Source organism: Ictalurus punctatus, chromosome 23 (assembly GCF_001660625.3).
Source record: "Ictalurus punctatus breed USDA103 chromosome 23, Coco_2.0, whole genome shotgun sequence".
Lineage (NCBI taxonomy): Eukaryota > Metazoa > Chordata > Actinopteri > Siluriformes > Ictaluridae > Ictalurus > Ictalurus punctatus.
Genome location: NC_030438.2, coordinates 18,090,461 through 18,103,490, shown reverse-complemented (window position 1 = coordinate 18,103,490; position 13,030 = coordinate 18,090,461). Strand labels below are relative to the sequence as shown.

The 13,030-nt window shown below is 40.5% G+C and overlaps 1 protein-coding gene across 2 annotated transcripts; it reads right to left on the bottom strand.

Moving 5' to 3' along the window:
• Positions 1 to 599: 599 nt before the first annotated feature.
• On the bottom strand, positions 600 to 9,077 carry rad21a (RAD21 cohesin complex component a). Of its 2 annotated transcripts, none has more exons than XM_017453740.3 (14): positions 8,911 to 9,077; positions 7,861 to 8,045; positions 6,931 to 7,060; positions 6,692 to 6,791; positions 5,706 to 5,812; positions 5,356 to 5,556; positions 5,138 to 5,263; positions 4,489 to 4,620; positions 4,105 to 4,328; positions 2,920 to 3,073; positions 2,581 to 2,726; positions 2,304 to 2,489; positions 2,056 to 2,139; positions 600 to 1,295 (listed from the first exon to the last, which is right to left on the bottom strand). In XM_017453740.3, the coding sequence occupies exons 2-14, from the start codon at positions 8,002 to 8,004 to the stop codon at positions 1,104 to 1,106; spliced, it is 1,926 nt and encodes a 641-aa protein (XP_017309229.2). In that variant the 5' UTR covers positions 8,005 to 8,045; positions 8,911 to 9,077; the 3' UTR covers positions 600 to 1,103. The 2 variants fall into 2 exon arrangements, with proteins under 2 accessions (XP_017309229.2, XP_017309230.2); XM_017453741.3 differs by having other exon boundaries at positions 7,861 to 8,067; positions 8,911 to 9,062.
• Between the last annotated feature and the right edge of the window lie 3,953 nt (positions 9,078 to 13,030).

The following is a 13,030-nucleotide window of genomic DNA, read 5'->3' as shown; positions in this document are numbered from 1 at the left end:
ATGTTTTTCAGCATTTTTTTTTTTTAAAATAGAGTGATTCAAAGGTTTTTTTTCGTTTATAAATAGTAAAACAGGATAAGGACTTTTATAAAATAAAATGAAGTCTTCCTAGCAGCACTAAATTAGACAAGATATATTGCCATCCATTAAAATATTTTTTTGTCCGTTATAATACAAAACACTTCATGCTGATTATTTCAGTTATTTGTATCTATCCAGACACACACGTTACGTCCTCCCAAAATGTTTAAACAAGAACGCACTCAAACACTAGAAGGTCAGATGTTTCGAGATCTTTCTTCATATCGATTATAAATCGAAATTAGATCATTCAGGCCTCATAAAATCTCCCTTTAAGCTCCACATGCACCAAATACTCTTTTTCTCCTAAGAAATAGCTGTTTCATCAGCTTCTTATTGTAAAATAAACCATGCATCAAGATCAAATATGGAAACGAGTTTTATTTTACTAGTGAACTAAATAGTGAACATGATCATATTTAATAATTTTGCACATTACGTAATTTATGAAATGACACTAATCCATTCCCCAGCAGGAAAAAAAAAATGTCAACATCCACAAATAATTAGCAACAAAATCTGTTTTAATAAACCTTTAATAACCATTGTTAAAAGAGATACAAAATGCAGAGCTTTTGCATTATTCGAGAAATACACCAGACTTCCAAAAATAAACCTTTTGTCTCTCAAATGTGATATTACCAAAAACGTAAAACTGTATACGGCTACTCTACGAAGTATCTCGATGTAAAATCTAGTTGGGTAAAACCATAACGATAAAACAATTTGTGGGGAAAAAAAAAGAAAGAAATGAGGGTGCAAAAGTCTGGTACTGAGGTTACGGGAGTATAAAAGGGGCTGACATGCAAACTGGGCATGGAGCGAAATTTTCAACATGATCAACCAACTGCTCCTGTTCCTCCAAAAAAAAAAAAAAAAACAACAACAAAAAAAAAAAAACAGCCAAACAAAACACAAACAAAAATACAAAGTTGGTCCAAAACAAGCCCAAGATATAGGTACAAAAGACTGAGAAACGATAAAAAGTGTTAAATACAAGCTAAAAACAGAAGAACGAGCGTCTATACAATGTGGAATCGCGGCCCGGGTGTGGCGACGATGTCGCTGTAAGGCTCGGCTTGGGACAGATCCACTGCTTGCTGTTTCTTCAGGACGAGGAAGCTGTAGAACTTGGCGGCGGCTTGTTTCCTGTTGTTGTTTCTGCAAAGCTCCAGCAGGCTGATGGACTGGGCTCCGGTCTTCGCCACCACACGCTGAAAAACACAAGATCGGACCTCAAGACACGCCGACGTACGACGGAATCGTCAAAAACTCTTCAGCTAGAAATAAGACGACGTACGGTAACCTCACAAGCATGGTTTCGTTTTCCGTTACTGGGTCAAAAGGGTGCTTTCACACCTGTTGATCCGTTTGCTAAGAGTCTGAATCAGGGAGGATTTCACACAGACCAAAACTGAAATTTGCAAAATACCGGGAAAATGCTATTATTAAACGTAGCTTAAATTTATATTAAAAAAAAAAAAAATTAAAAAAAAAAAAAAAGGAAAGTGCTCGAGCCCTTAAAGATTCAATTCCAAGAAACAAAGATAAGCTTTTTGATTTTATTTAAAAGCGAATATAATGTTTAAATAGCAAACCAGACTCAAAAGCTCAGATGAATTACATCATACAATAAGATTTCTGCTTATTTCAGTGCTCTGTGTACATTTTTTTCCCTCCGTCCAATCAGATACGTCACCCAAAACTTTTGACTGGCAGATGTTTAGATTTTCTTCCCACTATTATATGTATATATTAATTATTATAATCAAAATTAAACATCAAATCATTCGGTTAAAATATTCCGTGTCGCCGTCTTTACCGGTATATGACTTTAAATCGAGTGTAAAAACGTTTTGTTCTTAAATGAACAATCTTTATTTCAAATGTTCTCAATGATCACATGATCCTTTTTACGATGCGAGGTGCGACCAGAACCGGATTAACCGTTCTGAGGCAGTGCGAGATCCGTACCTGAAGTCCGTGCAGCATCTGCTGGGTTCTCTTGTTCCACCGTCTCTCCTCTTGGTCCTGGTCTCCACCTTGTCCATCACCCTCCTTTATGAAGCAAACCATTACAGTCCGTTATCACTCTTCTTCTCAGCTAAAATAAGATCTCTACTGGGCAGCCATATCTGAACATTTCAATCAACGTTTCTACGGAATAAGGCGATAATTTAAATATATAACGAAACCCTAAGTGGGTGGATGTCGGTGCTCACCTCCTCGTCCTCCTCGCTGTCCTCCTTGTCCTTGCTCTTCTCTCCCAGCAGGTCGAGCTCGGGCACGAGTCTGGACAGGTTAGCGCTGTCCTCTGGAGGAAGGTCAACCTGTGGCATGTCCAGCTGCTGGGATAACAGCGACTGCTCCATTGGCGGAGGCACGGACTGATCCAGTATGCTCATCGTCTATGAGAGAAACACGGTTTCTCGTCACGTTCGTGGAGCAAAATCATAGCAAAATTAAAGTAGCGAAGGAGAAACCATGCGCGAGACTCACAGGCAGAGCGGCTTCGGGCTCCTGGGACTTGCGTTTGACTCCGCGCTGCCGTGAAGGAGGAGGCATCAGGGTCTCGTCCAGTGCGGTTCTGCTGCCCTCCACAGACGAGGTCTGCAGCATGCTAGGCTCCTCGACGATGGTTTGATCTATTCGAGACACCAAAAAAACAAACAAAAACAACAACAAAAAAAAAAGACACACAGTCTGATTAAAAAAGCTGAGGAGAATAACTGAGTAAAGCTGACCCAAAATGGTCCTGAGATGAAGACGCTGCTGATTTTGATGTGACCTCGTCAGAAAACTATACTGCACTGCGTCGTCTAATGGAAAACTCCTTACCGATGATGTCGGCCCTGTGGCCCAGCTGTTCCTCACGGGGAACCTCGGGATTCTCCAGCTCCTTCAGGAACTCCTCCAGGCTGTCAGCCTCTCCACCCTTCCTCCTCTTCCTCATCTCGTCTGGCACCAGCGGGGTCAGGCAGCGTGTGAACATCTAGCGCGCGCACACACACACACACACACACACAGCCAGTGAGCAACTCGCACCATCGTACCTCTAAACACAGCACTCGCACGTGACGGATCGGGATTTAAGCCTCTGGCGGCTTTTAATTTTAAAATGTTAGGAAAGGTCCTGGAGTGCATGATCCAGCAAACGGATATTGTCTAATAAACCTTCAATGGACAAACACTTAATCTGAACAGGATTTGTTTCAAGCACGTTAGCAGATAAATACAGGCTATAAAAGTGAAGTGCGTAGAATCACATCTCGGTCCATTTTGCGGTTTTCCACGACTTGAACTGCCAATGAAAGTCACCAAATTTCCCCTTGGGGATCAATAAAGTTCTCTCCATCTAGGAGCTAAGCACAAGTGGGTAATAATTTGACAACCAGTAAAGCTCAAACCCGGGGGGGTGGGGGGGGTAATCATGAAATGAAAGAGTAACAGGGCATGGATGGCATGTGGTGCTTGGACCTGCGTCCTTTTAACCTGCACTAGGAACAGGCTTTTATAGGAGCCGTTTATACTTGGTCAGAATGACGTCCGACTGAAGTGAACATTGGAAAGCCCCGAGCTTTCAGTCTTTCTAAACAGCTCCATCAAACAGGGGCATGGGTATAAAAAAGCAATACGTGAAATGTTAAAAATAAATAAATAATAAACAAAGTAAGTATATTTTGCTGTGAACTTGTCTGTGGAAGATTGTACAGATTTGTATCACTTACTGAAAAATTGATTTGAAAGCATGCTTCAGCGCTTTTGAACGTCTCTCCTTGTTGTGAATTAAATCCGTTTTAAAAACGTAGCCAGGCGTACTGTCGATTGTATTGACGTGAAAGCGAAAAGCAGCCGAGCGACATCTTTCAAAACTATTTTAACGATCTAGTCTCAGAGATGAACACTCTGGAGCTGATATTATAGCGGCACGCTTCCTTTCCCCGCTTGGCAGTTCCGCATAGATGTACTAGCCTTGCGTTTAACCTTTTACGCAGTAAAGTAAACCCCCTGTCAAAGGCGCACCTTGAGCAGTCTGCTGTTCCAGAGTGGCTGGGCAGGCAGAGAGAAGAGCTTCTCCACGCCTCCCGTCTCCTTCCACATCATCAGCTTCTTGGTGGGCGGGGCCAGATCCAGTGTAGTCACGATGTCGGAGTAATCGCTCAGCTGAGCGCGGATGGTCTTGCTGTCGAGCTCTTTCAGGCTGTCCACGATCAGCTTCCTCTTTCTCTTCGCCTTGGTCTCTTTCACTAAAGACAGAAAACCACCGCTCGTCGTTTACACACCACGTCTATCTTAGAAAGAGAAAAAATGGTATCTCTGGGGGAATTTTTTTTTTTTTTTTTTAAACAACATTCTAGTAGCAGCGTCCCTAACAAAACATCACTTCTGTTTTGTTCGTTTCTTTACCGGTGATGTCGATGGGCTCGAGAGCAAACGCTTCCTCCTCATTGGGCACCAACGTGGTTTGCTCCGTCTGGTCTGTAGTGTTGGGTAGAGCCTCAACCGGACACGAATCGGGGCTGTCCGGAGCTCCGGCCGCTGACGGAACCATTACACACAGCAGGATAAGAGAGAGAAAAGATAAAGGTATATATATATTTTTTTAATTAGGGGACGCTGTGACCAATCACGAAATGAAGATTACAGTCTGAAAAACATTATGTTGCGGCTTTCCGCTGAACTTTAATCTATTCCTTTGCTTGGATGGTCAGAAAGTGATTTTCTAGAATGAATCACTTTCTTTTTAGCGTTTCTATACTAACAGTAAAGTAAGTAATTTCAGCAAATAACCTGTTCCACAACATTAAACGTAACAATAAACGGATAAAGAAAATATAAGCTCAGACAAATTACTGTAGTGCAAGTAGAATAAAACAGTTTGTTGTTAGAGAAAAATACTCAACTACGTATCACCCTGTTATTGAATATTATAATAGCACACCATCGTTGTGTTTGGTTTCTCACGTAATATCTTGTACTGTCCGCGTTCTCAACCCTACACCGCCGTACGTGCGTCCAGCATACGGAGAAGAGCTGCGATAATTAAGTCGCTTACGTGAAAGTTGGTCGTAATCGTCATCGTCGTCGACTCCGTGGACTGGGGGCATCATGACGCTGTCGGTGATGGCTGGAGGGTCGTCGAATATCCCCCCGCCACCATCACCGCTCAAGAGCTTATCCACTGGAAAGATGCAAAAACAAACCAAGTACTTAAGTAAATGAAACAAGCAAGTGCTAAAATGTTTAATGAATCGGTAATGTTATCGTCCTTACCGAGTATCCCACCGTCGCTGTTCTCCAGGTTGTTATCTCCGAAGTCGTCGTAGTCCAGGTTAGTCGACTTGTCGGGAAGGTGGGCGGGGCCAGGCTCCGCCTCCAGCAGGAGGTTGGACGCTGAGGATCCGTGTATAAAGGCGGTGTCCTCAAAGGCAGTCTCCTCCCTAAGGATCTCCCGGTCCTCGATGCCAAAATCGCCTGTCGTTAACAAACAGCGGGTTACAGGAGGTCAAATACAAATAATAAATAAGCAACACAACTCAAAGTGCTTTAGCGAGGCTGAATTCATTATTCGTCGGAATAGGTACACCAGGCGCCGTGTCTAATTTGCTTGAATTCATTCTTACCAAAGTGGTCGTCGTTCATCAGGCTTATGTTCCCCACCTCCTCCCTCATGGTGATCTCCTCTACTCGACTCTGGTTCAGCGTGAACTGCTGTGCTACATCTATATCGCTGGAGGAAAAAGAAACCGCGAGTTACCCAACGTCAACGAAATACTCCTTAATACGCGATATCCAGTTTTACACAGGATGATGTTCGGCGACCGAAAGGATTTCGAATTAAGCGTGTACGCAACATGAACTTCTCTGTTCGCACACGTTAACCGTAACCTGAAAACGAATAAGATGGACTTGCTCACGGTGCCTTTAGTTGCCTCTTTTGGTCAGTGAGCGGTACGACGTTAAAGTTCATCAGGTTTAAAAGATTCCATTGTCAATTATTCATCCATTTATTGGGCAACCTTTCGAGTATTTTTTATTTGTTTGCTCTTAATACTGATACGCCATCGGTATGATTACTAACACAGACTTAGACTTCACTTTATTAGTCTTTTATAGGGACCCTACAGCTAAAGCAACAGTCACACCTCAATATTTCATTCACATAAATAAATAAAATACATAAATGTATATTATTATTATTATTATTATTATTAATAATAATAAATAATAAAAATTATTACTATTATTATTCCTTTTACCAGAACAGACTGCAGCACATCCACTCGCTCTCGGTTGGCTCACCCTACCCAGGTTTGTAAATTTGTGAGGGTAAAGTTCACCCTGACTGAGGGTCTATAGTCTTATCTGTAATCAAACGGGAACATGTTTTAGCATTTTTATTCCAAGTCTACCGAGCTTGGTTTTCAAATCGTTACGCTTTCAGCCAAGATTGAAGACCTCAGTCCCAGCTGAACTCGGAGCGAGGTGAAATCTGAAACTGCTACCCCGAAGCAAACGCATCCTTTGTTATTGTGTTTTACTTTACATCCCGCCTTGTCCGTGCTTAATCTTACGCCGAATCGGCCTGCGGTTTAAAACCCGAACTCACTCGAGATCTGGCAGCGGCTGATCAAAGTCGTGAAACTCCTCGGGCAGGGTGATGGCGTTGTAAGCAGCCTCGCGATTATCTTCGGGCAGATCCACGACCCCTGAGGCGCAGACATTTCAAAACGAATTAAAATGCAAGCTTTTTAAGAACGGCACCGACATTTAAATTCAAGATTACAGCAAGAGCTCAAACCGTGCTTTGGATAATACGAAACGCGAACGCTGCGGGCTCGTCGTTACCTGGTCGGAAAGCCATTTTGATCTTTATAAACGCCTCGTTACAGTCAGCAAGCAGATACTTGGCCTTCCTGTGGTAGATCCTCACCACCCCTAGGAGCAGGTGGCCAGATGTGCGCAGAGCCATTTTCACCTGCAAAAATAAAAAGGTGACTGATTTAGAAAAACGGTCTCTATTCCATGTGTGATACAACAATCGTAATTGTTCCTTCGAGATATTACACCATCATGACAGTGTGTGGCCTTGACTTTACTAAACGAGCACAAACATACCGTGAAGGAAAGGAAACGGTATCAGAATCTTTTATGGACAATTTGTTGTCAGAAATCTCTCTCGAAGAAACAACGATAATAATTACAAGACTCGATCTTATTGCTTCTGGTTTTTGTTATATAAACGCACAAAAACACAGCCAAATATCTTCAAAGTAGAATCCCATTTTGTTTAGAATTTCCAGAAATGTATTCTTGCCGTTTTCTCGACAAATCTCCGAGATGGTTTTTAAACAGTATTAAAGGAGTTCACACCTATGCTGGACTTTTACCGGCTGCTTTTTGGAATATTTCTCTCCGAGTCGTCCATTTAAACAAATTTTTTTTTGTAAATAAAATGTTAGTTTTCTAACGAAAGAAACAAATATGTCGGCACGATGATATTTTTGTCTACGACACCGATTTCAAACATTTAAAATCATACACATTCAGGTCAAAAGCTTTTTATGATCGTGAGAAACGGTTCAGTCTCCAAAGTTTTGACTGCTAGTGTATCTGTCAAATGTCAGCTAGGTCAACTGACTAACTCGAGAAGCTCTCCGTTTCCTTCGACAGAAAAACCTATTCGAGAGGATTATTTCAGGAACGAGGACACCGCCTATTTTGGCGCGACAACCGTGTACACGAAACGTCCGAATGTACGCGTGTGTAATCAATCACCTTGGGTGAAATGATGCTCTCCACACTGCTCTCCAGGTTGCACTCAAACACGTGGGCTTTCGTCAGCTTCTTGTCCCAATGGGCCGCCAGCCAGATCTTGGCCAGCGGCCCTCGCTTGCTGAGGACGAAGTGGGCGTAAAACATTGCCCCTGGGTTTGCTCAAAGTGTGTAAGGGTCAGCTACACCTGGATGCAAAGGCACATATAACTGTAAACACACAATACAAATAATAATCATAGCAATATTTCACTTTTTTTCCCCCTTCAAGTCTCAGACTGGACAGATGTGTTATTAAAGCTCAAAGTAGACAAAGTAATTATTATAAGTAAGGATCATTTGTTGCATTCCCATTTTACAACAACAACAATAATAATAATAATAATAATAATAATAATAATAATAATAATGACAAAGAACACACCAAAACAATGTAACAAAAACACAAAAATACTTTTTAACGTTAGCTCCCCTAGCTAGCTAGCTAGCTAGTACCAGTTGCAAACTCCAACAAGCGAATTATCTCAAACAAATTAAAGACAAAGCGTCTTTAAAACAAGTTGTAAACAAAAAGCGGGAGTGAGGGGGCTTTTTTTCAAAATTGTCTAGGAAAACAGGCTAGCATTCAAAATAAGCTAGCAAAATTAGCTACTTTGTAAGAAGTCAACAGAAACAGCTAGGCTATAGCAGGAAAACAGGTCGACAGGTTAGCATATTGGCTAGCTAGCAACCAATAACATGTCGTTAGCATCCGTTAGCTTTTTTTTTTTTTTTTTTTACAAAAACAGTAAAACATGCACAAATTATTTGGAAATTAATTATAAATACGCTGTAGATATGATATATGCTGTTCTGGACCAACAAAACATGAAGCTAGGTTAGCATTTTTAAAAAATCGCATGTTAGCTGCTACGATATGCTAGCTTGTGAAGATATTAGCCTTGTTAGCTGTGCAACTGTGCAGCTAGCAAGTGCTCGTAAAAATGACTAAAACTCTAACCTTATTTTATTTAATTTTTAATCATTTGCGAACTCGGACACGCATAAACTCACCATCCAACAATGTTTTTTTTCCGTTCTAGTCCGGAGTGGGAGAAGCTCTCCCTTCCCAGCCCAAAGAGAAGTTTACAACTTGTTTCCCTCCTTCCTCGTCCCTCTCATTGAATCGAACCAAAATGGCGCCCGCTTTTCTTCCTCCCGCTTCAGCGACGCTTTCAAAATCAGCGGGATGTTTACAGTCAAAATTCGCCTGGTGGGCGGGGCTAAGCGCATTAGACTGACAGCGCGCGCCTGATTGGCAGGTGATCGTCGTGTGCTGATTGGCTGGTTCAACAAATGATTGACAGTTATCCCGCCCTTCGTGAATTTTGTGCATTTCACAGGCGGCCATGTTTGTAACAAACGCCAGAGATGTGTAGAGGGAAGATGGCAGTGTTGTCTTACAAATTAATACCACTAAAATTAACCCCTTTTTGTCTTTCTTGTGTATTAAAAAGTACGCCCGTCTTGGTTAGGCATTAATAATGTTTCTAAGATTATATAGTATTGTCTTTTTGTGTGCAAAATATTACCATAAAATCTGTAATACTTTAATACGTAATGAATATACATGTTATAGTTCAATAACCATCACCAGTGGTGTGGTCCCAAAGTATTTTATTCCTCTTTCTTTGTCAATTACTATTTCCAATTTCTTAATGAATAACACGTCATACTTTTTAACCATTTATAGTTACATTTAATGTTGGGGAACATCCACAAAAAACAAGTTAGTTCCTGTTATTACTTGTTTCCTCACAGAGAAACCAGAAAGTACAAACTCATATTCCAGAAGACTCGTGTTCCTGTGGTGGAAAACGTACCAAAAGTTACAAAGTGGTGACACGGGACACCTTCATAAATGATGCGCTATATGGCCGAAAGTATGTGGACACCTGACTATCACACCCATATGTTGGCCTTCCCAAACTGTTGCAACAATGTTGGAAGCACATGATTGTCTAGAGTGTCTTTGTATGCTGTAGAATTAAAAGTTCCCTTCACTGGAAGTAAGGGGCTGAGCCAAAAACCTGTTCCATCATGACAATGCCCTGTGCACACAGTGAGGTCCATGAAGACGTGGTTTGCCAAGTTTGGAGACCAAAGAAGTTGAGTGGCCTGCACAGAGCCCTGACTTCAACCCCACTGAACACCTTCAGGATGAATAGGAACATTGACTGTGTGCCAGGCCTACCAACCCGACATCAGTGCCTGACCTCACTAATGCTCTTGTGGCTGAATAAACACAAATCCAGACAGCCATGCTCCAAATTCTACTGGAAAGGCTTCCCAGAAGAGTGGAAGTTATTATAACAGCAAGGGGGAATAAATCTGGAATGGAATGTTCAGAAAGCACATATGGGTGCGATTGGCCAGGTGTCCAAATACTTGTGTGTGTGTGTGTGTGTGTGTGTGTGTGTGTGTGTGTGTGTGTGTGTGTGTGTTGTTCCCTTTCCAGACTCTCTTTTCCTCTCTCTCTTTACGTTAATAAGACAAAATAAAAATCACAGCTTGTCATTAATTCAAAAGTATATGGTATAAGGTTTGGTATAACCTAAGTTAACCTCCGGTTGTTTGTGTTTGTGTGTTAATTAAAGCATTTAATAGTCTTAAATGTTTTATTTGGATAGATTTTGGGTAACTGTACCAACTGAGTCCATTAGAAAATACTGTGGGCTGGCAGGAACAGAAATAGCTACAGGAGCAGGCGGATGTGGGATTTAAGAAAGAAAAAAAAAAAAAAAAACCCTCTCATGCACAACTCTAGAGTGAAGCTTAAATCTGATCAGTGCAGCTCTGAGATTTTTTTTGCTCAAACACAATTGATTCATCAGGGGAAATCAAACCGTGATGTATTCTGGACATTCAACACCAGAGTTGGGTTCTTCGGCTACCATGGGACCACTGGATCCCATCATCCCTGTGGAACCTAGTAACTGTAAATGCGAACATTTGATACCCTTGATTGCAACATTTTTTTTTGTTTTTCACCAGGGTTATTGTTTTATTAATTTTTTGTCCTCATTCCTTAACTCAAAACCATGTAGCAGCCAATTTATCTTGGAGTTACATGCATTGCTCAAGAGGACAATGGCAGCACAGTAGCAATCATCTGCCAACCTATTTTGCACGTCTTTAATGCCATATTGTCATCAATCATCTTTTTTGGGGGGGTTTCTTTTGAGGTTTTTGTGGAGGTGGGAAAGCATGGATTTCACACATTGTTCTTCAAAATGACATTTGGAAAGAATCGAGCGTCTCAGCCATTCTCACTTTAGGTTTGTTGTTCGCAAAATGTAAGAATCCTTGTTGGTGATGTTTTCCTTCATGCATATTGCAGTTAGTGAAACGATCAGATCCGTTCAACCTGGACTCTGGAGCACTTGCAGCTCAGAGGTTATGTGATGAGAAGGCGGTGGGTTAGAGGTTAAGGCTACCAGTTTAATCAACTGTAGCTATGTGTATTTCAACTATATTGATTCAGGAAGGAATAAAACACTTGGAGGTGTGCTGTTATAGGAAAATAATCAACGACGGGGTGATGTTATGAAGTGGAGTTACTGTTACCACCACGAAGGCTGATTATTTTCCTATAACAGCACATCACAGTGTTTTATTCCTCTTATACCACAGGAATTTGCCTAAGATTACAATTTTTAATTTATTAAACACCACCACCGTACTGTTTATCTATTTACAGTTACATTTAATGTTGTGGAATGTCCGCAAAACAAGTTACTTCCAGTCATCTTTTAGGTTTCTATTGAAACTATTAAATCCATACCAAATCGAATGGATCCCAAAACCAATTATCTCAGTCTAATTTATACATTCAATACATAATTAATACATTCGAATCACTTTAATGAAAAAAAAAAAAAAGGACCCCATGAAATATTTAAACCGGTTCAAACAATGGACCGTTTCTGGTTCATACAAATGAAGAGAAATAAAATGGGTGTCCTGAATTCTAATTTTAATACAAAAAATTCACTTACTTTTTTACTTCAAAATACTAGAGAATATTTGTGTGAATATTCTAAAGTTAATGAACAGGTTTCTACTTTAAACACTAGTGCAAGTTTATAAATATAATAAGTACAGGTTTCTCCCAATAAACTGGGACTCGACAGGGAAAACCGAATGACGTTAGCCTGATCTCATTTGCTTAAAGCTAATCATCAGCAATTAGCTTTTCATGTAGCATTACTGAAAAATACTCCGAGACAAAGAAACTATCCTGAAGACCAAGGACGAAAGCGATGCCAATTCGTGTCATGATTCATTCTGGGAAACCGTGAAATCTAACCACAAAATCCCAGCGTGATTTATGGAGCTGTGATCAAAGGTTCGTGTTGGGAGGCGAAAAAAAAACAAAAGCCGATCCAAGATTAGCGCTCAACCTCAAATGGGCATTTTGTAAACATGTAATCTAGCCCCTTGTTGTTGCAATACTTGTGTAAAATTCATGAGAAGGTTATGGGTTAGGGAGATATTTCTATATTTTTCTAATTGTACTTATAATTCTTTGTAATTTGGTAGCAATTACTTTTTTTATAAGCTTTTTATAAGTAAGGAATAACACATGACAGGGCATGTCGTGAAAAGAATTAACAGCAGGGTGGTGTTATGAAGCGGAGCTGCTTTTGTCACGCAGAAGGAGATTATGTTCCTATAAGAGCACACTCTTAAGTGTTTTATTCCGTTCACAGGACAGCAATTTTCCAACAATTGCAATTTATTTATTAAAGAATGACAAGTCGTACTTTTTATCCATTTAGAGTCACATTTAATCTCGAACATCCACGGAAAAAAAAAGTCCGTTCCTATTATCACGTCCTGTTATCGGTTCTTTATGTGTTCTTTTTTCTTTTTTTTTCTTTAAATCCATGTTTATACAATGCTTTTTAAGCCCTGTTATTAAATTACAAAGAATTCTCAGCACGGTTATGATGATTTATGAATGTTAGCTTCTTAGGAAATGTTATACAACTGTCTTTGTCAGCTCAATCCATCTCAGATTTCCAATTAAGACTGCAGTCTCTAGGGGGAAAAAAAAGGGGAAAAAAAGAGAAAGATTTTGGAGAGGAAGAACAGGATCAGGCTCCCAGTGCTACAAAGCTTACAATCAATT